We start from the raw sequence: 25025 nt of genomic DNA on the forward strand, positions 1-25025 counted from the left end.
ACATATTTTTAAGATAAATTTCAGCCCTCATAGACATTCTTATAAGTGGCCTTGCCTATTAGATTAATTTATTCAAATAAGAAAATAACTGCAAAGAAAACAAAATATTAGACGTTTCTTAAATTTTGCTAAAATATTTCGGTGTTAAGGCCCTTATTCATATTAAGAAAAAGCCAAATCAGTAATTTTATTAAATTTGTAATATTATTTTTTAATGATTTAGATATTATTAAATTTATCTAACATATTTAAAAGGATGATTTTCAACATAATATATAATATTATCATTCAAATAGTAATTTTAAATGTATCAACCACAAACTTTGTTGATAAACCCTATATAATTATGGCATAGGTGTTATAAGTATAACGTAAATCAATTAACCTCCTAACATGTGATACCTCATTGCTCATAGTCAATATTTATCCAAATTATATTCCTCCTTTATCATATTAAGATGGTATATACCTCACATATATCAGCTGACATAGTTTCAAGTTTATTTGAACTAACTATAAATTATATAGCAAATGACTTTGACAATATCAATGCATCTGGGAATTTTTGGACCAAAATACTTGTGGAGGATTATAATTTTACCCCTAAAATAGCCAATAGACTATTAGACTTATTATGCAAAAATAATAAAATATCAGACAAAATTTTATCACTCTTTGCATCACCAGTAATATTTCCTCTGACCCAACTTACTATTGACAAAAATTCAGGAGCATCAAAGATAACAATGGTCTCTATAATTCATTTAGAAAGACATCTGATTGGAAATCTAAAATATTTGAAACTGTCTGATTTGACACAAATATCATTTGAGGTGTTGATATCATTCTTTTTCTTTCAACAACCAGAAGCTTTATTATCAATATTAATTAATAATTATGAACCATTTTGTAATTCAAATACAGATAATTTTACATATGATGATCTAGATGGTGCTACATCTAAAGATATACTTGATTCCCACATAGGTGAAAAAAATTTATTCAGCAATAGTTTAATATTCAATAATAATGAATCTGGTAACAATTTAAACATTCAAAGAAAAGAATCAATTAAAACATACATGTCTCTTATTAAATCCAATAAAACATGTCCTAATATCAACCAAGAAGATCAAAAATATTTGGATAGTTTGATGAAGATGTGTTACTATAAACTTACCCACTTGGATCTTTCCTCAAATAACTTTTCATCTGCAAGCTCAATCTTGAATTCTTACAGGTACAATACCTGCCCAGAAAATCCTTGTATGGAAGTTGACTCAGAAATTGATTTCTATTTTTATTTTGAAAATAATCAACAAAATGGTAACAATTCTATAAATACTCAAAATATCCCCCGAAATATGGAAGATTGTCCTGATGAAAATTTTATCAACCTTGACAAAAATCAGCCATCTTCTTCCAATGGTCTTTCACCTAAAGATCGAAACATGCAGGGCAAGTTTTCTGAAAATGCTCGAAAGGTTTCCCCTTCTCTTCTTGCAAATAACTTAACCTCCACCTCTATCATGCCCTACTTAACCCATTTAAACTTGTCTAAATGCGCTCTTCTGACTCACAAACTTCTATCTCTAATTCTGCGAAAACTTGATCATTTGTCCACCTTAGACCTTTCCCTCTGCATTGGCCTAGAAGATCTTTCTTCATTAACCACCAATCCTTGCAAATCTACGCTGGAGCATCTTGTGCTTCATGGCATGAGAGTCTCTTGCCAAGAGACCTCCCCCGATATACTCAACAAGCTTAACAACCTACGTAGCCTTGATATATCCGAGCCAGCTGGAAAGCATTACGGGTTGGATAGTCAATCCCAACTAGTTCGCACACCCGTCCACCTTATACTGAGTTCTCGCAATCTACCCAATTTGAGCAGGGTGGATCTCTCTGGCGTTGCTGGCCTCTCTCCTTTGTCACTATTGTGAGTTTCATTCAAAAGAAAAATATTTCATAATTATCTGGGTATATTTGATTGAGGATTAATATATTATTGCATTAGAATTTAAGTCAGGCGCTTACCCATATTTTTTTTCTGATAAATAATTTTTTCTTGTTAAAATAATGTTTATAATTTATACACTTTTTAAAGCATATCCACTTTACATTGAATAATGTTATTGGTTTATTAGTAGCGTTGTTAAACGGCTCAAGTTGAGCCGATTTTTAAAAACGGCTCACTCAATATTCCGAAAAATTTTACGCACGCGAATATCTTGCTCATATGTGGTACAAATGTTTAAACATTTATAAGCGAAATCTCGAGGTTTAGTCAATATTTTTTTCTGACCATGATATTGGGTTCGCCATTTTAAAAAATTTCCTCAAATCGAGCCTTTTTAACGATACTACATATATTGGGATGTGGAATGGGTCTATTATTGAATTAGAAAAATCTTGTTTGACCAGAGACATATTTCAAAATATGTAGTAGTTTAAAGGTCTATGGTAAAATACTCTTACATTCTGGAGAGGACCTTAGTACTAAGCCTAAAACGAATTATTTGTTATTCGGTTTGATTCGATTGTATTTTACGAATACGAATGCATATTCGATTCGAATACGAATAGCACAATTCGATTCGAAATTTCGAATCGAATATGAATAATGAGGAAAACTATTCGTCGAATAGTAAACTTTTTATTATTCGATTCGAATTATTTGTATTATTCGTATTATTTGAAATTATTTATTTATAAATATTCGTAATTTTTCGTAAATATTTTATTATTTTTTTCGTAAATATTCGTAAATCGTAAGTAAATAATAAAAAAAAAAGTAATTAAATTTTCCTAGTGGTTATCATTTCGTACCCAATTTTATTTACCATTTTTTTATATATTCATAAATCAAATCACAAGTTATATTTTCTGATAAGTTTAACGGAAAGGGAAACGCTCCAACAAAGTAAACCATTAATATAATTGTTCATTTTGATGGTTTCTCTTCAATCATTTTTGGTGTTATGAACAAGTCAAAACATTTTTCCGAAGTGTCTGCCTCTTTCCCATATTCTCAAACTCCTGGCAGATGAATAACTGGGTATGACTAAAATACGCGTCCCCGAAAATTACGCATCCCTACGCGTCCCCGGTCAAACGGGTTTAATTTATATAATATTCATAAAAAATCTTATTTAGCTTTATAAGATGAGTTAAAAAATGTTTTTTATGATTTAAAAAAAAATGATAACTTAGTAAAATTAAAAAAAAAATTTTTTTTACATCAAAAAACTACGCGTCTCCGGTCAAGATACATTTTTAAAAATAAAAGCATCGCATCCCCTGGTCAAGATATATTTTTTTAAAAAAATATAAAAGCAGACTCATATTTAGCTCATTAAATGGATACAGAAAATGTTTTTTTTTGATTTAAAAAAAAAGTGGTAACTTAGTAAAATTTTGAAAATACTAATTTTTTACTTAAAAAAACTACGCATCCCCGGTCAAGATATATTTTTTTTAAAAAATAAAAGCAGATTCATATTTAGCTCATTAAAATAGATACAGAAAATGTTTTTTTTTATTTAAAAAAAAAGTGGTAACTTAGTAAAAATTTTAAAATACTAATTTTTTACTTAAAAAAACTACGCATCCCCGGTCAAGATATATTTTTTTAAAAAAATAAAAGCAGATTCATATTTAGCTCATTAAATGGATACAGAAAATGTTTTTTTTTTGATTTAAAAAAAAAGTGGTAACTTAGTAAAATTTTGAAAACCTTTTTTTTCATTTTTTGACTAAACTAAGCGTCCCCGGTCAAGATAGATTATTTTTATAAAAATGAATATAGAATCTTGTATAGTTTTTCAAGGAGAATTTTTTTAGTATAATTTTTTTTTAAAAAAAAATTATAAATACCATTTTCGGAATCTCCTTGAAAAACTATACACGATTCTATATTCATTTTTATAAAAATAATCTATCTTGACTCACGGACGCGTAGGGACGCGTAGTTTTTAATTTAAAAAAATAATTTTTAATTTTTTTTACTTAAGTTATCATTTTTTTTTAAATAATAAAAAACATTTTCTATATTCATTTAATGAGTATATGAATCTGCTTTTATTTTTTTAAAAAAAATGTATCTTGACCGGGGATGCGTAGTTTTTTTAAGTAAAAAATTAGTATTTTAAAAATTTTACTAAGTTACCACTTTTTTTTTAAATCAAAAAAAAACATTTTCTGTATCCATTTAATGAGCTAAATATGAATCTGCTTTTATTTTTTAAAAAAAAATGTATCTTGACCACGGACGCGTAGAGACGCGTAGTTTTTAATTTAAAAAAATAATTTTTAATTTTTTTTACTAAGTTATCATTTTTTTTTTAAATCATAAAAAACATTTTCTATATTCATTTAATGAGCTAAATATGAATCTGTTTTTATTTTTTTAAAAAAAATGTATCTTGACCGGGGACGCGTAGTTTTTTTAAGTAAAAAATTAGTATTTTAAAAATTTTACTAAGTTACCACTTTTTTTTTTAAATCAAAAAAAAACATTTTCTGTATCCATTTAATGAGCTAAATATGAATCTGCTTTTATTTTTTTAAAAAAAATGTATCTTGACCACGGACGCGTAGAGACGCGTAGTTTTTAATTTAAAAAAATAATTTTTAAATTTTTTTACTAAGTTATCATTTTTTTTTTAAATCATAAAAAACATTTTCTATATTCATTTAATGAGTATATGAATCTGCTTTTATTTTTTTAAAATAATGTATCTTGACCACGGACGCGTAGGGACGCGTAGTTTTTAATTTAAAAAAATAATTTTTAAATTTTTTTACTAAGTTATCATTTTTTTTTTAAATCATAAAAAACATTTTCTATATTCATTTAATGAGCTAAATATGAATCTGTTTTTATTTTTTAAAAAAAAATGTATCTTGACCGGGGACGCGTAGTTTTTTTAAGTAAAAAATTAGTATTTTAAAAATTTTACTAAGTTACCACTTTTTTTTTAAATAAAAAAAAAACATTTTCTGTATCCATTTAATGAGCTAAATATGAATCTGCTTTTATTTTTTTTAAAAAAAATGTATCTTGACCACGGACGCGTAGAGACGCGTAGTTTTTAATTTAAAAAAATAATTTTTAAATTTTTTACTAAGTTATCATTTTTTTTTTAAATCATAAAAAACATTTTCTATATTCATTTAATGAGTATATGAATCTGCTTTTATTTTTTTAAAAAAATGTATCTTGACCACGGACGCATAGGGAAGCGTAGTTTTTAATTTAAAAAAATAATTTTTAAATTTTTTTACTAAGTTATCATTTTTTTTTAAATCATAAAAAACATTTTCTATATTCATTTAATGAGCTAAATATGAATCTGTTTTTATTTTTTAAAAAAAATGTATCTTGACCGGGGACGCGTAGTTTTTTTAAGTAAAAAATTAGTATTTTAAAAATTTTACTAAGTTACCACTTTTTTTTTTAAATCAAAAAAAAACATTTTCTGTATCCATTTAATGAGCTAAATATGAATCTGCTTTTATTTTTTTTAAAAAAAATGTATCTTGACCACGGACGCGTAGAGAAGCGTAGTTTTTAATTTAAAAAAAATAATTTTTAAATTTTTTTACTAAGTTATCATTATTTTTTAAATCATAAAAAACATTTTCTATATTCATTTAATGAGTATATGAATCTGCTTTTATTTTTTTAAAAAAAATGTATCTTGACCACGGACGCGTAGAGACGCGTAGTTTTTAATTTAAAAAAATAATTTTTAAATTTTTTTACTAAGTTATCATTTTTTTTTAAATCATAAAAAACATTTTCTATATTCATTTAATGAGTATATGAATCTGCTTTTATTTTTTTAAAAAAATGTATCTTGACCACGGACGCATAGGGAAGCGTAGTTTTTAATTTAAAAAAATAATTTTTAAATTTTTTTACTAAGTTATCATTTTTTTTTAAATCATAAAAAACATTTTCTATATTCATTTAATGAGCTAAATATGAATCTGTTTTTATTTTTTTAAAAAAAATGTATCTTGACCGGGGACGCGTAGTTTTTTTAAGTAAAAAATTAGTATTTTAAAAATTTTACTAAGTTACCACTTTTTTTTTTAAATCAAAAAAAAAACATTTTCTGTATCCATTTAATGAGCTAAATATGAATCTGCTTTTATTTTTTTTTAAAAAAATGTATCTTGACCACGGACGCGTAGAGACGCGTAGTTTTTAATTTAAAAAAAATAATTTTTAAATTTTTTTACTAAGTTATCATTATTTTTTAAATCATAAAAAACATTTTCTATATTCATTTAATGAGTATATGAATCTGCTTTTATTTTTTTAAAAAAAATGTATCTTGACCACGGACGCGTAGAGACGCGTAGTTTTTAATTTAAAAAAATAATTTTTAAATTTTTTTACTAAGTTATCATTTTTTTTTTAAATCATAAAAAACATTTTCTATATTCATTTAATGAGTATATGAATCTGCTTTTATTTTTTTAAAAAAAATGTATCTTGACCACGGACGCGTAGAGACGCGTAGTTTTTAATTTAAAAAAATAATTTTTAAATTTTTTTACTAAGTTATCATTTTTTTTTAAATCATAAAAAACATTTTCTATATTCATTTAATGAGCTAAATATGAATCTGCTTTTATTTTTTTTAAAAAAAATGTATCTTGACCACGGACGCGTAGAGACGCGTAGTTTTTAATTTAAAAAAAATAATTTTTAAATTTTTTTACTAAGTTATCATTATTTTTTAAATCATAAAAAACATTTTCTATATTCATTTAATGAGTATATGAATCTGCTTTTATTTTTTTAAAAAAAATGTATCTTGACCACGGACGCGTAGAGACGCGTAGTTTTTAATTTAAAAAAATAATTTTTAAATTTTTTTACTAAGTTATCATTTTTTTTTAAATCATAAAAAACATTTTCTATATTCATTTAATGAGCTAAATATGAATCTGTTTTTATTTTTTTAAAAAAAATGTATCTTGACCGGGGACGCGTAGTTTTTTTAAGTAAAAAATTAGTATTTTAAAAATTTTACTAAGTTACCACTTTTTTTTTTTAAATCAAAAAAAAAACATTTTCTGTATCCATTTAATGAGCTAAATATGAATCTGCTTTTATTTTTTTTAAAAAAAATGTATCTTGACCACGGACGCGTAGAGACGCGTAGTTTTTAATTTAAAAAAAATAATTTTTAAATTTTTTTACTAAGTTATCATTATTTTTTAAATCATAAAAAACATTTTCTATATTCATTTAATGAGTATATGAATCTGCTTTTATTTTTTTAAAAAAAATGTATCTTGACCACGGACGCGTAGAGACGCGTAGTTTTTAATTTAAAAAAATAATTTTTAAATTTTTTTACTAAGTTATCATTTTTTTTTTAAATCATAAAAAACATTTTCTATATTCATTTAATGAGCTAAATATGAATCTGTTTTTATTTTTTTAAAAAAAATGTATCTTGACCGGGGACGCGTAGTTTTTTTAAGTAAAAAATTAGTATTTTAAAAATTTTACTAAGTTACCACTTTTTTTTTTAAATCAAAAAAAAACATCTTCTGTATCCATTTAATGAGCTAAATATGAATCTGCTTTTATTTTTTTTAAAAAAAATGTATCTTGACCACGGACGCGTAGAGACGCGTAGTTTTTAATTTAAAAAAAATAATTTTTAAATTTTTTTACTAAGTTATCATTATTTTTTAAATCATAAAAAACATTTTCTATATTCATTTAATGAGTATATGAATCTGCTTTTATTTTTTTAAAAAAAATGTATCTTGACCACGGACGCGTAGAGACGCGTAGTTTTTAATTTAAAAAAATAATTTTTAAATTTTTTTACTAAGTTATCATTTTTTTTTTAAATCATAAAAAACATTTTCTATATTCATTTAATGAGTATATGAATCTGCTTTTATTTTTTTAAAAAAATGTATCTTGACCACGGACGCATAGGGAAGCGTAGTTTTTAATTTAAAAAAATAATTTTTAAATTTTTTTACTAAGTTATCATTTTTTTTTAAATCATAAAAAACATTTTCTATATTCATTTAATGAGCTAAATATGAATCTGTTTTTATTTTTTTAAAAAAAATGTATCTTGACCGGGGACGCGTAGTTTTTTTAAGTAAAAAATTAGTATTTTAAAAATTTTACTAAGTTACCACTTTTTTTTTTTAAATCAAAAAAAAAACATTTTCTGTATCCATTTAATGAGCTAAATATGAATCTGCTTTTATTTTTTTTAAAAAAATGTATCTTGACCACGGACGCGTAGAGACGCGTAGTTTTTAATTTAAAAAAAATAATTTTTAAATTTTTTTACTAAGTTATCATTATTTTTTAAATCATAAAAAACATTTTCTATATTCATTTAATGAGTATATGAATCTGCTTTTATTTTTTTAAAAAAAATGTATCTTGACCACGGACGCGTAGAGACGCGTAGTTTTTAATTTAAAAAAATAATTTTTAAATTTTTTTACTAAGTTATCATTTTTTTTTAAATCATAAAAAACATTTTCTATATTCATTTAATGAGTATATGAATCTGCTTTTATTTTTTTAAAAAAAATGTATCTTGACCACGGACGCGTAGAGACGCGTAGTTTTTAATTTAAAAAAATAATTTTTAAATTTTTTTACTAAGTTATCATTTTTTTTTAAATCATAAAAAACATTTTCTATATTCATTTAATGAGCTAAATATGAATCTGCTTTTATTTTTTTTAAAAAAAATGTATCTTGACCACGGACGCGTAGAGACGCGTAGTTTTTAATTTAAAAAAAATAATTTTTAAATTTTTTTACTAAGTTATCATTATTTTTTAAATCATAAAAAACATTTTCTATATTCATTTAATGAGTATATGAATCTGCTTTTATTTTTTTAAAAAAAATGTATCTTGACCACGGACGCGTAGAGACGCGTAGTTTTTAATTTAAAAAAATAATTTTTAAATTTTTTTACTAAGTTATCATTTTTTTTTAAATCATAAAAAACATTTTCTATATTCATTTAATGAGCTAAATATGAATCTGTTTTTATTTTTTTAAAAAAAATGTATCTTGACCGGGGACGCGTAGTTTTTTTAAGTAAAAAATTAGTATTTTAAAAATTTTACTAAGTTACCACTTTTTTTTTTAAATCAAAAAAAAAACATTTTCTGTATCCATTTAATGAGCTAAATATGAATCTGCTTTTATTTTTTTTAAAAAAAATGTATCTTGACCACGGACGCGTAGAGACGCGTAGTTTTTAATTTAAAAAAAATAATTTTTAAATTTTTTTACTAAGTTATCATTATTTTTTAAATCATAAAAAACATTTTCTATATTCATTTAATGAGTATATGAATCTGCTTTTATTTTTTTAAAAAAAATGTATCTTGACCACGGACGCGTAGAGACGCGTAGTTTTTAATTTAAAAAAATAATTTTTAAATTTTTTTACTAAGTTATCATTTTTTTTTTAAATCATAAAAAACATTTTCTATATTCATTTAATGAGCTAAATATGAATCTGTTTTTATTTTTTTAAAAAAAATGTATCTTGACCGGGGACGCGTAGTTTTTTTAAGTAAAAAATTAGTATTTTAAAAATTTTACTAAGTTACCACTTTTTTTTTTAAATCAAAAAAAAACATCTTCTGTATCCATTTAATGAGCTAAATATGAATCTGCTTTTATTTTTTTTAAAAAAAATGTATCTTGACCACGGACGCGTAGAGACGCGTAGTTTTTAATTTAAAAAAAATAATTTTTAAATTTTTTTACTAAGTTATCATTATTTTTTAAATCATAAAAAACATTTTCTATATTCATTTAAGGGTTATTCCATGTCAAATGAACAAAAAAATCAAAATTTTCGGCCGACCCCTTTCAATTTCGATAAAAAGTTGTAGACTGGTTATATATGTTCCCATTAGATTATAAACAAAATTTTAGCGCATTAGCAACTATATTAGCCGAGATAATCGGGGTTAAAGGTCCAAAAAACGTCTTTTTTTGCTTTTTACTGATGTCAAATAATTAGTTTTTAATTTAAAACTAAATATGATCAAATATTGAATCTAATATCAATAGCTAAGTTAATAATTTATGATTATGGCGAAAACATCAAAATTAATCTTTTATAAAATATTGGTCATCTTATGGTCAGTTGAAAACTTGAAATTAATATTTCGAAATGTATATGATCTCCGATTTTTAATTTTTTTAAGAAATATTATCCGTTTACTATTTTTTTAATAATTTCTTCAACAATTAGCATGGCTGGATATTTATTTTAAAAAATATTGCGATTTTTATACTTTAAAAAAAAATAGATGGCGCTATATATAATAGTTTTAATATGTTAAAATTTATTTTTTTATTGATTAAAAATATTTTAATGTATAATATATCATAAAATTCGATTATATAACTTTGTAAACCTTATTCCCCTGAGATATTCGCAGGATAAAAAATTTTAATAATTTTTTTAATATTTCAATGTAAATTAAAAATAATTAAAAAATCCGACTAACATGCGAACAAAAAAGCAGTATTAAAGGAGTGCAGGAAAATTATTAAGGGAAAAATCGAAAATCATATAATTACCCAACTACCCCCCACCCCCCCCCCCTCCAGATTAAGTCATACCCATCAAGACCAAGAATGTTATAAAATTGTCATTAACCAGAAAATTTCAAAGATTTTTAAAAAACTAGTTATAAAATTTTGGGTATCAAATAAATTTGAGCATTCTCTATAAAATTTTTGATCAAAGTCTTTGAATTTTGAGCATATGTTTAACACTGAAAAAATTAATAAAAGTAAGTCAGCTGTTTTTATCTTTTCTTAAAATTATTAAAAATAAACTGATTAGCAAAATTAATTAGCGAATTTAATCGATAAATCACAGTTGCTAAAAATACAAATTGATTTCTTTAATATTTTTTCACAAACACCGATTCATATCTTTTACATATAAATATTTTTACTTGTCGTTTAAAAATAAATAAATTTTTTTAAATGAAACCGTTAAAAGATAAGATAAAATGTTGCAATCCACTGAATAAAGTGAATCATAAAAATTTTAAAAAAAATTTAAGATCAGTTCTTCCATGGATGCTTAATATAAATAATCATTTATATCTTCAACAAAAAATATGTAATTCGTGCCGATACCAGTTAAGTAAAATTGGTCCACACATTCCCGAAGAATTTATATCCCCAATAACCCATAATCAGGATGCCTTTGAATCGATTAATGAAACATTACACAATATTGGAGAATCACCAATTAAAAGAAAACGTTTAATGGAGAAAAAATATCCTAAAAATAAAATTCAAAAGATTGAAAAAGCAATAAAGATTAAGGTTTTAGAAATATCTGATTCCGAGATTGATAGTCCAATGAAAGAGGAAATTCTTATTATATTAAAGGATAACTTTGATAAATTATCAAAAAATCAACAATCTCAAATTCTTACAATTTTGCCTCAAAGATGGAGTGTAAATAAAATTCAAAAGGAATTCAACGTAACATCATACATGGCAAGAAAATCTAAAATGATGGTAAAAGAAAGTGGAATTCTTTCATTTCCAAAACATAAGGCAGGAAAGACACTAAACGAAAAAACATTTAAACTCGTCAAGGATTTTTATAGTTCTGATGAAATAAGCCGACTCATGCCAGGAATAAAAGATTGTGTATCTGTTAAAGGCGAGAAAGAACCAGTTCAAAAAAGACTTATATTAAATAATCTTAAAGAAATATTCAAGATGTTTAAGGAAGAATACCCAAATATATCAATAGGATTCTCTAAATTTGCCGAACTTAGACCAAAAAACTGTATTTAGTTGGAGCTAGTGGCACACACACTGTTTGTGTCTGCGCTATTCATCAGAATGTGAAATTAATGACAAATGTAATAGCTGAAATTACAGCAGGAGAAGATTACTGTATAAATTCTTACAACTATCTATTGGCGCAAATTATTTGTAATCCATCTCAGCCAAAATGTTATTTAACAAATTGTGATCAATGCCCTGGTATAGAATCTCTTAAGGGACAATTATACCAATTGTTTCAGAGAAATCGTATAGAATATGTCACTTAAACAATGGATCACGGTGGATAGAACAAATCTTGAAACTATTATAAAGTCCGTTGATGATTTCATCGATTATTTATTAGAAAAAGTTCAAATTTTACTGCGTCACTCGTTTATAGCTAAACAACAAAGTTTATTTTTGAAGAATTCCAAAGAAAATTTAAAAGATGGGGAATTTTTAACAATTCTAGATTATTCTGAAAATTATTCCTTCATTTAATAAGATGAAGTTCAGGGATTTCATTGGAACAACGTGCAGGCCACTATACATCCATTTGTAGCATATTATAAATCTGGAGAAGATTTAAAAAATATAAATTTTGTTATTATATCCGAATCATTAAACCATAATACCAGTGCAGTCCACCTTTACCAAAAAAAATTTATTAATTTCTTAACAGCCAAATTTAATTCTAAACCAGAAAAAATAATATATTTTTCAGATGGAGCCGCGTCTCAATACAAGAATCGCAAAAATTTTCTGAACATATGTCTTCATAAATACGATTTTAATATTCCTGCCGAATGGCATTTCTTTGCCACTGCTCACGGCAAAAATGCATGTGACGGTATCGGGGGAACTGTCAAAAGATTAGTTGCCAGAGCTAGTCTTCAAAAACCAAATAAAAATCAAATCCTAACCCCATTAGAATTATATAATTATGCTAAAGAAAATATTAATGGAATTCAATTTGAATATATATCCAATCAAGAATATATCGAAGGGGAATTAGCCCTTCGCAAAAGATTTAATTCTGCGCCGCCCATACATGGGACCTTAAAAATTCACGGGGTTATTCCCATTGATCAAAATAGACTAAAAACCAAAATATATTCAAATTCTAAAAAATATAATATAAAACAAGTTTCGTTTTTAAATGAAAAAATTATATTTAAAAATATTAATGGATATGTAACATGTGTATATGATGATAAATGGTGGTTAGGATATATAATCGATAAATATGATACAAATGAAGAAGTAAAAATCCGATTTTTACACCCTTGTGGACCTTCAGCCTCATTTAAATTTCCCCTGAATGATATTTTAGTGTTACCTAAATCTCATATTCTTTCACTGGTCAATCCTTCTACTCCCACCGGTCGAACATATATATTATCTTCTGAAGAAATCTCACAAGCTAGCCAGGCTTTGTGTTCCTTTAGATGAAGTAAGATTTAATTAATTTATAAACTATCTTAATTAGGCTAAATTTGTGAAGATTTTAAAAATTTATGATCTGAATTACAAATAAATATATATAATGGACATTGTAATCGATTTAGTATGATATATATACATTAAAATATTTTTAATCAATAAAAAAATGAATTTTAACATATTAAAACTATTATATATAGCGCCATCTATTTTTTCTAAAGTATAAAAATCGCAATAAATTTTAAAATAAATATTCAGCCATGCTAATTGTTGAAGAAATTATTAAAAAAATAGTAAACGGATAATATTTCTTAAAAAAATTAAAAATCGGAGATCATATACATTTCGAAATATTAATTTCAAGTTTTCAACTGACCATAAGATGACCCATATTTTATCAAAAATTAATTTTGATGTTTTTGCCATAATCATAAATTATTAACTTAGCTATTGATATTATATTCAATATTTGATCATATTTAGTTTAAAATTAAAAACTACTTATTTAACATCAGTAAAAAGCAAAAAAAGACGTTTTTTAGACCTTTAACCCCGAATATCTCCGCTAATATAGTTGCTAATCCGCTAAAATTTTGTTTCTAATCTAATGGGAACATATATAACCAGCCTACGATTTTTCATCAAAATCGAAAGGGGTCGGCCGAAAAGTGATTGATTTGACATGGAATGACCCTTAATGAGTATATGAATCTGCTTTTATTTTTTTAAAAAAAATGTATCTTGACCACGGACGCGTAGAGACGCGTAGTTTTTAATTTAAAAAAATAATTTTTAAATTTTTTTACTAAGTTATCATTATTTTTTAAATCATAAAAAACATTTTCTATATTCATTTAATGAGCTAATATGAATCTGCTTTTATTTTTTTAAAAAAAATGTATCTTGACCACGGACGCGTAGAGACGCGTAGTTTTTAATTTAAAAAAATAATTTTTAAATTTTTTTACTAAGTTATCATTTTTTTTTTAAATCATAAAAAACATTTTCTATATCCATTTAATGAGCTAAATATGAATCTGCTTTTATTTTTTAAAAAAAATGTATCTTGACCGGGGACGCGGAGTTTTTTGATGAAAAAAAAAATTTTTGAAAAATTTTACTAAGTTATCATTTTTTTTTAAATCATAAAAAACATTTTTTAACTCATCTTATAAAGCTAAATAAGATTTTTTATTAATATTATATAAATTAAACCTGTTTGACCGGGGACGCGTATTTTAGCCATGCCCGAATAACTACATTTTGTTGACTAGTTCTTATTCTTTGTAGGGAAATCCTTTTCCTTATTTTTTTAGAAAATTTTAAAGACAAATATACTATGATAAATGATCACATATTTACCAAAATAATATAACATCCATTGTCTGTTTCAACTAACAAATCTTCTTCATCTAATTCAGATTGTGTATCATGATCACTATCATTATATAAAATCTTTATCCTCATTAATTACATTGTCATAATAACCTCTAATAAAACGATATTACATCTTAAATAATTTTATATTCAATTTTAAATCATATGATCTTTAATATATGTACTACAAAATTAATATAAAATACTCAAAATAAGAAAGGATTGATTTAAAAGAATTACTAATATTCTGAAGTTTAATTGCAATGGCATAGCCAGGATGTTCTCATGTGGGGGGGGGGGTATATGAACACTCATTTCTTATTGAATTATGAATTACTTCTAATAAGAGCCCCCTAGAATGGTGGAGATTACATGGGGATCGTTTTCGTGTGTTGTCGAAAATAGCAACTGATATATTGTCCATTCATGGATCTTCGGCTTCATGTGAGGGGTTATTCTCAATAGGGGGCAAATATGATAATGAAGAATAGAATGTCTTTGAAGGAAGAAACCTTTAGAAAGATTTTATGCTTGTCAAATTCGGATCTAGCATAATTATATTTTGATGTTTATAAAATTAGATCATTGTACATTTTTTAGAAAATTTGAATATTAGATTGAAGAAATAATATAGATATTTTTTATATAAGCAATTTCTAATTCTAGAAATCGGATATTTTTGGCCAATTTGTTTGGATAATGTTATATGAAATCATTTGGGGTTTATTTCGTTCATTTTCTTTAAATTTTGATATGCTAATGACAATTAGTTTAGAGGGTCCTTAAAAGTGTCATTTCAACATCCACATCTGTTTATAATTTTTTTATTGCCAAAAATAATTTATTTTTTTATAAGGCTTTAGAAAAATTTTCGAATCGAATCGAATATTCGACCAATCGAATCGAATAATGATTTTATTATTCGTACGAATACGAATAGCACAATTATTCGATTCGTTTTTTAGGCCTAATTAGTACTGTTAAACGGCTCGATTTATGCCCGATTTATAAAAACGACGAACTCTATTATTATCTTCAGAAGAATAAAAAAATATATTACACAAGCCTGAAGATTTTGCTTCTAGATGGAGCACACATCTATTAGCCAAATCTCTAAGCTTAGAAAAAATATGCTCGAATCGAGACGCTTAGATATTAAGTCGAGAGATTCCGAACCCTAATTAATTCCGCGTCCCAATGATAAATACATTTTTTTGTAATTTTTTTTTATGGCTCAATAGAACCTTGATCGAATTGCATCCTGATTTGGAATTCTTGGGACTAATGCTCTCACACGTCAATTATGACCCTAGGCTGTGCGAAGTTTTGGATGATCAAACGCGTATCACGGTATGTCGTAGCCAATGATATATGGGACGATGATAAATCAACCACGATTCGGTCGACCCTTGCTAAGCAAAGAAAGATTAATTGTAACTAAGAAATAGCCAAAGTTTTAGCTTCCTAACATTTATATTTTTAGAGATATTAGAGTTCACAGTGGCAAAATGACTTATTTTTACCATTATCTGCCTTCATTCAATTAAGCATATCTCATAAACTACATAATTTGAATAACAAATTTAATACTTAGGCCTATTCAAAAATAATTCGTTCTAACATTTATCATTTCTATTTGTTGACCTGCCAATCGGACAGGTGATGTGTTTGTGTTTATAAAAATTCTAGCACAAATTTAAAAATTTTTGAAAAAATTTAAATTTTTATTTGCCACATTTTTTGAATCTCACGAAAAGTTTATTTTTTGAATCTCATAATAAATTATATTAAAAATTACACAAACCAGAGGTACATAAAAATATATTACATTTCTACAATAATTATTGTTAGCCAGCCTAATTATGTTAGAGGAGAATGCTTCTGATGAAATTATGCTTGATGTTGAAGATGAGAAAATTTCCTCACAAAAGAGAGCAATAATATGGGATCAATATCAAATCCTTTAAGATATTGAAAAGGCTGCTTGCAATCATTGCAAGAGTATTATAAAATGTAAAGGCAAAACAACATCTCCTCTTATTAATCATTATAATAGGTTTCATTCACACCTTAGTAAAAAAAATAATAAAATTGACATTTTTTTAAAGTCTACACCAAATTCTTCAAAAATAATTAATTTTAAGGATAATTTATTAAAATTATTTATAATTTTAAAAGGAATATTATAAGTGATCTTGATTGTTCTGTAAATCAATATGCTCCAATACTCTTAAATTGCACATGTATAATACATTTACAGAAAAAGAACAATTGGTAAAGGAAATAGTATCTAAAAATAAAAGTCAGATTAATTTTTCATCTGACATTTGGACTAGCCCAACACAGGTTCCTTTTTTAGGGCTAACAGCCAATTTTATTGATGATAATTTTAAAATAAATAACATAATTTTGGATGTCAGTCCAAAAAATGAAACACATTCAGGTGAAAATATATTTAAAGCCTTTGTCAAAATAATTAAAAATTATAATTTAGAGAATAAAATTTTTTATATAACTTTAGATAATGCAACTAATAATAAAACATTTATTGATACATTTTCTTTAAAATCCCTTAATAAAAATAGGGCACATCCGATGCTTTGCCCATGTAATTAATTTAATATCCAAAGAAATTTTAAAAATTTTAGACCCTTCAATTCTAAAACTAAGAAACATTATTAGAATGTTTCGTAATTCCCCTCAAAAATTAAATTTATTAAAAAATATATGTAGTTCCCTACATCCTCCCCTAAATTTTTTAAAACCAAAATTGGATTGTGAAATAAGGTGGAATAGCACCTATCAAATGATTGAAAGGGGCTTATTGTTAAAGCCTGTTATAACAATAGTTAATGAAGTAATAACTAACATTAAAATTCTTCAAGAAAAACAAATATCAGAGGTAAACTAAAATTTATAATTAGGTAATAATATAATACTTTGATAACATATAGGAAGAATGGGAGGATTTTATAAAAATTAAAGCTATACTATTGCCTTTGAAACTACAAGTATGGTATGTGGGGAGAATTATCCTACTTATAATTTGGTTATACCTTATTATATTTTAATTCTTGAACATCTAAAAAATGAAAAACCTGGTTTCCATAAATCCTTTAACAATAGTTTCAAAGTAGCATGTGATAAATTGTTGGGCTATTATAATTTAACTGCCGATGATGCAATAATAACCACAATATTAGATCCCAGGCTTAAAGTAGAATATTTTAAATCAATATCTGATGATATTGATATATCCAAGTTAATGGACAAATTTAAAGAGATTTACAATAGATATACAGGTATCAAATTTACCCCCATTTAAATATGATTTTATTTTATAAACTCATAATTATAACTGTCAAACAAATAAGAATAAAATTCAACAAAACAGGCTAGACATTGTTTTTAAACAAAATTCAACTGTGTGAAATAGATTTTTATCTGAGTAAACCAAGAGCAAAGAGTGATACTGACCCGTTAATGTGGTGGAAGGCAAATGCATATCGGATCCCCATACTCTCGAAAATGGCAAGGGATTATCTATCTATACAAGGAACATCAACTGTTTGTGAAAGGCTTTTCTCAGTTAGAACTAATTTATTGTCAAAAAACCGCATGTCATATAAGGAAGAAAATATAAGAAAAACTCTTTTCCTTAAAAATTGGCTTAAATTATAAATTAAATTAATAATATATATTTTAATTTTGTTTATAACTTGATTATATATTATTTATTATCAAATTATTGATTACATATTATTATAATTTTTTCTGTTTAAAATCAAATTTGTAATAAAAAAATTTGTCAATATATTTGAGTATATTTTATTAAAAAAATTAATTCGAATAATTCGAATGAATACAAATAGGAGATTTTGTTATTCGTACTAATTCAAATAGTAAATTATTCGATTCGTTTAAACGAATCGAATATGAATAATGCACTATTCGATTCGAATTCGTTTTTAAATAGGCCTAATACCAAAATTAGGTACAAAGATTATCTAGAAAATTTTATCTTCTGATTTTTGCAATTTCCGGCCATTTTATTTAATTTAAAACAATTTTTTTTTAAATAATACGACCTTGAATTTTTGTAAAAAATTTAGATAACATTACTAAACTCTTCCTACATATTTATAAAAAAAACTTCAGGCTGGGATGTCGCTAGCTTCTTTCTCAAAATCGATTAAATGATTAGAAAAGTATATAAATATTTCCCCGAAAAGGGGCTTCTTTGTATAAATTAATTATATATTAATAAATTTTTAATGATATTTCTAGAACTATTTTATATGAAATTTATTATAAATCCTTATAAATATATCAAATAGTTCAAGAAAAACCATTAAAAACTGATTATTATATAATTTTATGCAAAGACGCCCTCTTTTGGGAAAATATTTATACACTTTATTAATCATTTTTTATTGATTTTGAGAACAATGCTGGCCGTCTCCTAGATCGATTTCTTTTTATAAATATGAAGGAAGAGTTTAGTAATGTTTACTAAATCTTTTATAAAAATTGAAGGTCGTATTGTAAATATATATATAACTTTTATACCATATACATATCCTTTATATATTTTTTATACCATTAATTCACCCAAGCCACATTTAATTATATCCATATTACAGTCTTTTAATCCTAATCTCTAGGAAAGCCTGACTTTTAATATATTTATTTTTGAGAAGTTCGTTCTTAAAAATTATTTATCAAATTTTATAATTACTTTAAAAATATTAATAATTCCTATAAAAATCATTATTCTCAAAATTCAAATCTTATTAAACAAAAATCCTGGCCAATCATGATCCTTAAATTACAACAAAAAATATTGCTTTGCTTCATTTTTATTTATTTATCTTAAAAGTATAAAATTTGTACATAATTTTGATATTAAATTTGTTATTTACAATTATGTAGATTTTGAGATATGCTTAATTGAATGAAGGGAGATAATGGCAGAAAGAAATATCTAATTATTGTCAATTTGAACCCTAATATCTCCAAAAAATATAAATGTTTACGAAATTTTGGCTATTTCATTACACTGATCTTTCTTTGCTTACCAAATTTTAAAAAAATCGAAGGGGGTCGGCCGAATTACTCATTAGACATAAAGTGACACATATATAACCTAAAATTCAAATCGATACCAATCAGCTGGTGGCACGCCATTTGTGTTTCTCATACAAACAATTTATATAAAAATTATGGTAAAAAAAAAAGAGTATACGGGAAACCAAAATGGCGTATAAATAGCTGATTTGTAATCATCGACTTTCTCAGTTGCTTTTTTTTAAAAAAAAATATAAATATCCTTAAATATAAAAAAAAAAGAGGAAAAAATGTCAATCATAGTAGAAAACGTTTTGGTTAAAAAGAGGGGGAAAAAGGTTTCAATCAAATTATAATATAATAAATGAAAGGTTTCTATATTTGATATTTTGGTCTGTCTCAAATTCACGAGTTATCAAACGGGATTTTTGATATAACTCCACGGGTAATGTAGTTTAATAGCCTGGGCGAGCTAAAACATTCCGGATAATGTTAGCACTAAGATTGTTAATAACAACATTAGTAAAATCGGTCCCCGAGAATTAGATTATTCTATCTCCACTTTTTTTTTGTAATTTTATTTAAAAAAATTAAGTTTTTACCAGGCTACGATATGGTAAAAATCAAAATAAAAAAAATATAGGTGATTATTGTTTCATATTTTTATACCACCACCATCATCAATAATTGAGTAATTATATTATTATCTTTTTTTTTTGTAACGGCACTGAAATCAATTAAGTATATTATTTATTTATTTTTTGTAACGGTACTGAAATCAATAAACCCTCCAAAAAGATGGTTATTTTTGTGTAAAAAGAATCAAAACACAAGTTGCCCCCAAGTAGATTTTTTAAAAGATTTGATTTTAGTCTCTTATTTATTTAATGTTGAAAATTAAAATAGGTGGCTGGAGAAAGCAACGAAATTCAGCTGTTAAACGCGCTCAAAATATATTCTGACCGCCCTGGTTACATCCAGAAGGGTCTTCAGAGACTCTTTTCTTTCACCAGAGATTGCAAAGAGGTCGATCAAGAATTAGTTCAGGTTTTTATAGATTTTTATTTTTTAAAAAAGGAAAAATATTGTGAAAAGATTCGGAAAGAATAAAAGAGACGTAATAAAGTAAGAAAAAGAATGAAATTGATTAGAATAGAAATGAGGAATTTTATAATATTTTATTTTATTATATTATTTTATTTTTTTTTAAATTTAATTTTTAGATTATAATAGATCACCTAAATCTCAATCCTGTTCACCTGGGCATCAATCTGGCAGGCACGGCTTGCCTCTATAACCTGATCAAATCGCCGAACGTAGAAAAATGCGTATCGCTCAGCTTGGCCAAAAGGGTAGTCGAAACGTCTCTCAAGGCTATGCAAACGTTCGCCGGAAATCAGCAGATCCAGAAGAACGTTATCCTTTTGCTTTGCAATGATTGGTATATAATATATTTCGAACTCCTGTATCCATAATTTTGTTACCTCTTACATTTGACTTTGGCGTGCCTAAGGCCAGTTTTTAAAAAATTTTATTCAGGGGAAGGGGGTTCAAAAGTGTTTAATGAGGCCTATTTCCGCACTCAACTCCCCCCATCTTCCCAATGATTTGACTGTATTTTCACCATTATATATGATCACATCCTGATCGTTACCATGTATGCATCTATGGCTAACAACAATACTGATTACAAATCAGTAAAATTCAGATTGGATATTTATTTTTAAACTCAAACCATCCCTGCCACCCTGATAAATCAATCTAATTGTAATGATAAATACATTGTCATTTTTTAAAGTGAAGCCTTTATTGTATCTTATACGTGTTAGAGTAAAACTTTAAAAAAAATTCCTATTTACAAATATTAATTATTTTAAATCGAAATTTTTTTTTCTTTCAATTTATAAAAGATTGAAAATTATTAGAGCAAGCTTTTTTTAAAAATCTTTATTTCTTTCTTTGAGAAGATTCTATTCTATTTTATTTTCAACAAAAAAAAGGGTAATAAACAAGGTAACCTTCGACAAACTGAAATGCACTGGCCTAGTACTGGACTGTTTGTGCGCATACAAAGATAACCGAATGATTCAAATGTGCGCTGCCATAACTTCGCTAATCGCCGCTAAGATGACGGTCAGGCAAGTCAACCAACTGGGCTCGAAGAGCTGTTACATCAAAAGACTCCTGGAAATTATCATGGAGCGGGTTTGCTTTAAATATTAAAAAAAATTTAATGGAAAACATTTAAAAAAAAATTATCTCATTTAGGTAATGAATTTTCAAAACGATTCGATACTCAAACTTTGCCTAAGCGCTATCTGGAACCTCACAGATGAAAGCCCAAAGACTTGTAAAAATTTTATCAAAGAAAACGGTTAAGAAAATTATATATTTAATATATATTAAGATAGAATCAAAAATAAATCAGTTTCGGACAATTTTAGTAATTATTTTTAGTAAAAATGGGAAATCAGATTTTAACGGAGTCTTGCATCGTTTCATATCTGAAGTATATCCTCGAATTTGCAAAATAAGTTTGATAAATAGTGGTTCGTAAGTTTGTGAATGATACGATACACAAATTTAAAATAATAATATATTTTTCTTTCAAAATTTTGAGATAATTAATCTAATTTCCCAAATATTTTATTTTAGGTCTTCGCGTGTATTACGATGCCTTTCAGTCCTTCGCCGACGACCCATCTATCCTCACCAAATTCCTAGGTTCTCTCAGCAACGTGGCCGAAGTGGCTTCCCTTAAAATTTCGTTCCTCTCCAAACCCGATTTCTTTAACCACCTGCTTAAGTTAACGGGCTCGGAACATGTGGCAGTCAGTTACTTCAGCTGTGGCATATGCGCCCATTTGCTCACCGCTATCGTGACCGCTAGACCGAAGAAAAAGCCCGCGAAATTAATGAAATCCTCTTCTAAACCAGAAGAATCGAAACGGGGTTTATTTGACGAAGGCGCAGAAGTTCTTAAGGGTTCCGCGAGCGGAGGAAACTCTCAGGAGGACGATGGGATGGAGGAGTACGGGAATGGGTTGGGAGAAGGACCGAGTCTGGACGCGGACTACCAGGACGGTAATGGATGGCCGGATCAAAACGTTATCAACGAGGTATTATTAATTGATACAATTTCTTTTGATCTCTACTTGAAATTCCTTACATTTTCAATATAAGGGTCTCTGCAGAGTCGTGCTATCCTGGTCTGAACCCGATACGGAAATGGTTTCTTACCGCTCATTCCGGCCATTTTTTCATATCTTATCACGTCCTATCGTCGCTCAATACGGTGCCCACTTATGGGCGCTCTGGGCCCTGAGACACGTTTGTTCCAAAAATGGTAAAAATTTATTTTTCATATATGAATTTCTTTACGTCATATTCCTTATTATTTTTATATCTTTATGTATATATATATATATATATATATATATATGACACTTATATTTATCATTCAAGTCGAGAGATATAGAATTCTTTTAGACAACGAAAATGGGCAAACTTTTTTGAGTCGCTATCGACGAAAACTCGAAAGTATCAACCAATCACCGAGTTTCGATGAAGGTTCTAGTCATAAGGTCGAATCGATAACATTATCACCTGATATTGTCGCCACGTTAAATTCCGTATTGAACGAATTGACCGAAATTATTTTGGATTGAAAATATTATAAATTACTTATCAATTTTTTGCCCGAAAAAATAAATGTATATATAAAGTTATTATCGCGACCTGCATTTTTCAAACAATTTTGGACCGGGACATCTCCATGCTATTTAGGAATATTATTTTATAACAAATTTACTCGTAAGAATATAGTTGAACTTCTAAAAATAATAATTAAGACTCGACATTCGCTATAATAATTTCGCTATATCTGTCTTTCTAACAATTCCGCTATTTATATATATTTGTTTTAAAAAAAAACGCGCATATTCAATTTCTTTTTTTTTATCCTCTAGGAATGAATTGTTTTTTTTTTATTAAATGGAAAAAATATATATTATACCTGGAATATTTATAAATTTTATTATTTATTTATCTTTCTCTTGGTAAAAAAAAAATATAGTTTTTATTTTTACAAACTTTTAGGCCTGTATTAGAATGTATCAATAAAAATTATTTTTGATTATTTTATCGTTATTACTGAAATAAAGAATGCACTACACCACATTATACAGACGATGGAGTCAGTAGTCATTGCCATTGACAGTGATAGACATTGAAAGGCATTTCGTTTAAATACCTTGCAGCCTTCGTCTAGGTGCCTTTCTATGGCGGACCTCAATATATGTACTATTTTTAATAAATGAATCTTCGGTCTTGATTAGTTATTGTCATTGAATATTATACTTATTTTACGGAGAGTATTTTGTTAAATAATATACGGTTATTATTTGAGAAAAAATGATAATACCTTTAAAAGTCACGTTAGAGTTTGAACTTTTTTTTTTGGAGAATCATTATTTCAGGATTTCACAAACTTCCTATAATTAAATTCGTTATAGTTTTTTTTTATTTGAAGATTGATAAAATTTTGCCCAAAATTCTGAATCATTCTGTGAAAATATATTAAAAAATTCATTTAAAAAAGCAAAGAAAATAATTATTCAGATTAAGTAAATGCAGTAGAGTACAAGTATGACGTTATCCTACTTTTACCATTTAGAAGAAATCTTGTATATAGGTTAAAAATTTCTGCCCGCATTTAAAGTTCCTGTTAATTCTAGGAACTGTAAATTGGCTGTTTACTTTATAATAGTTATAATGAAAAAGGCAAATGATCAGGTTTAACGAAGGTTTTGGTGATAGCTTCTTATCTTGGAAATAAATGGTGTTACTTCATTTTTTTACGGGGAACTCATTAAAAATTAGAAATAAATTATTTCTTATAAACTTTGCCAGAGATTCTTGCTCCCCCTCTCCTCCATCTAACGATTTGATTGGGATTACAATAATAATCACTTTAAATATGAAGCTTATTGATGAATTCACTCTTATAGATTAAGTATCTTGCCTCTTGATCAAGATTCGTTGGCAAGTGAAATTAATGAATTAGATCTAATGATGGATCGACCTCATTTTTGCAACCAAGTAAAATAATGATTTTATTTTACGACTATAAAGGTCATCGGGGATTTTTTTCAACTAAGATTACTGGCCAGTCCGCCCCTGTTTGACCCTCTAGCTTATGCTACCCTACTTTCTTTGTGGCAAATAATTTTAATAATTCATTGACTTTATTATCAAAAATTAGAATTTATAACCAAGGTCATATAAAATCAATTAAAAT

The 25025-nt window shown here is 26.1% G+C and overlaps 1 protein-coding gene across 1 annotated transcript; it reads left to right on the top strand.

Moving 5' to 3' along the window:
- Positions 1-286: 286 nt before the first annotated feature.
- LOC135929661 (zyg eleven-related protein 1-like) lies at positions 287-23864 on the top strand. The gene is made up of 9 exons (XM_065466347.1): positions 287-1939; positions 15901-16009; positions 20633-20773; positions 20950-21167; positions 21727-21931; positions 21995-22100; positions 22382-22845; positions 22910-23072; positions 23192-23864. The coding sequence occupies exons 1-9, from the start codon at positions 459-461 to the stop codon at positions 23392-23394; spliced, it is 3090 nt and encodes a 1029-aa protein (XP_065322419.1). The 5' UTR covers positions 287-458; the 3' UTR covers positions 23395-23864.
- The last annotated feature ends 1161 nt before the right edge of the window (positions 23865-25025 follow it).

The sequence above is a fragment of the Gordionus sp. m RMFG-2023 genome, chromosome 5, assembly GCF_954871325.1.
Source record: "Gordionus sp. m RMFG-2023 chromosome 5, tfGorSpeb1-WG-v2, whole genome shotgun sequence".
In the NCBI taxonomy this organism is placed as follows: Eukaryota; Metazoa; Nematomorpha; class Gordioida; order Chordodea; family Parachordodidae; genus Gordionus; species Gordionus sp. m RMFG-2023.

Coding starts and splice junctions, on each gene's coding strand:
- LOC135929661 (XM_065466347.1), top strand. CDS start 459: ATGGTATATACCTCACATATATCAGCTGACATAGTTTCAAGTTTATTT. Junction 21,932..21,994: donor TGGAAATTATCATGGAGCGG/GTTTGCTTTAAA, acceptor TATCTCATTTAG/GTAATGAATTTTCAAAACGA. Junction 22,846..22,909: donor ATCAAAACGTTATCAACGAG/GTATTATTAATT, acceptor TTTCAATATAAG/GGTCTCTGCAGAGTCGTGCT.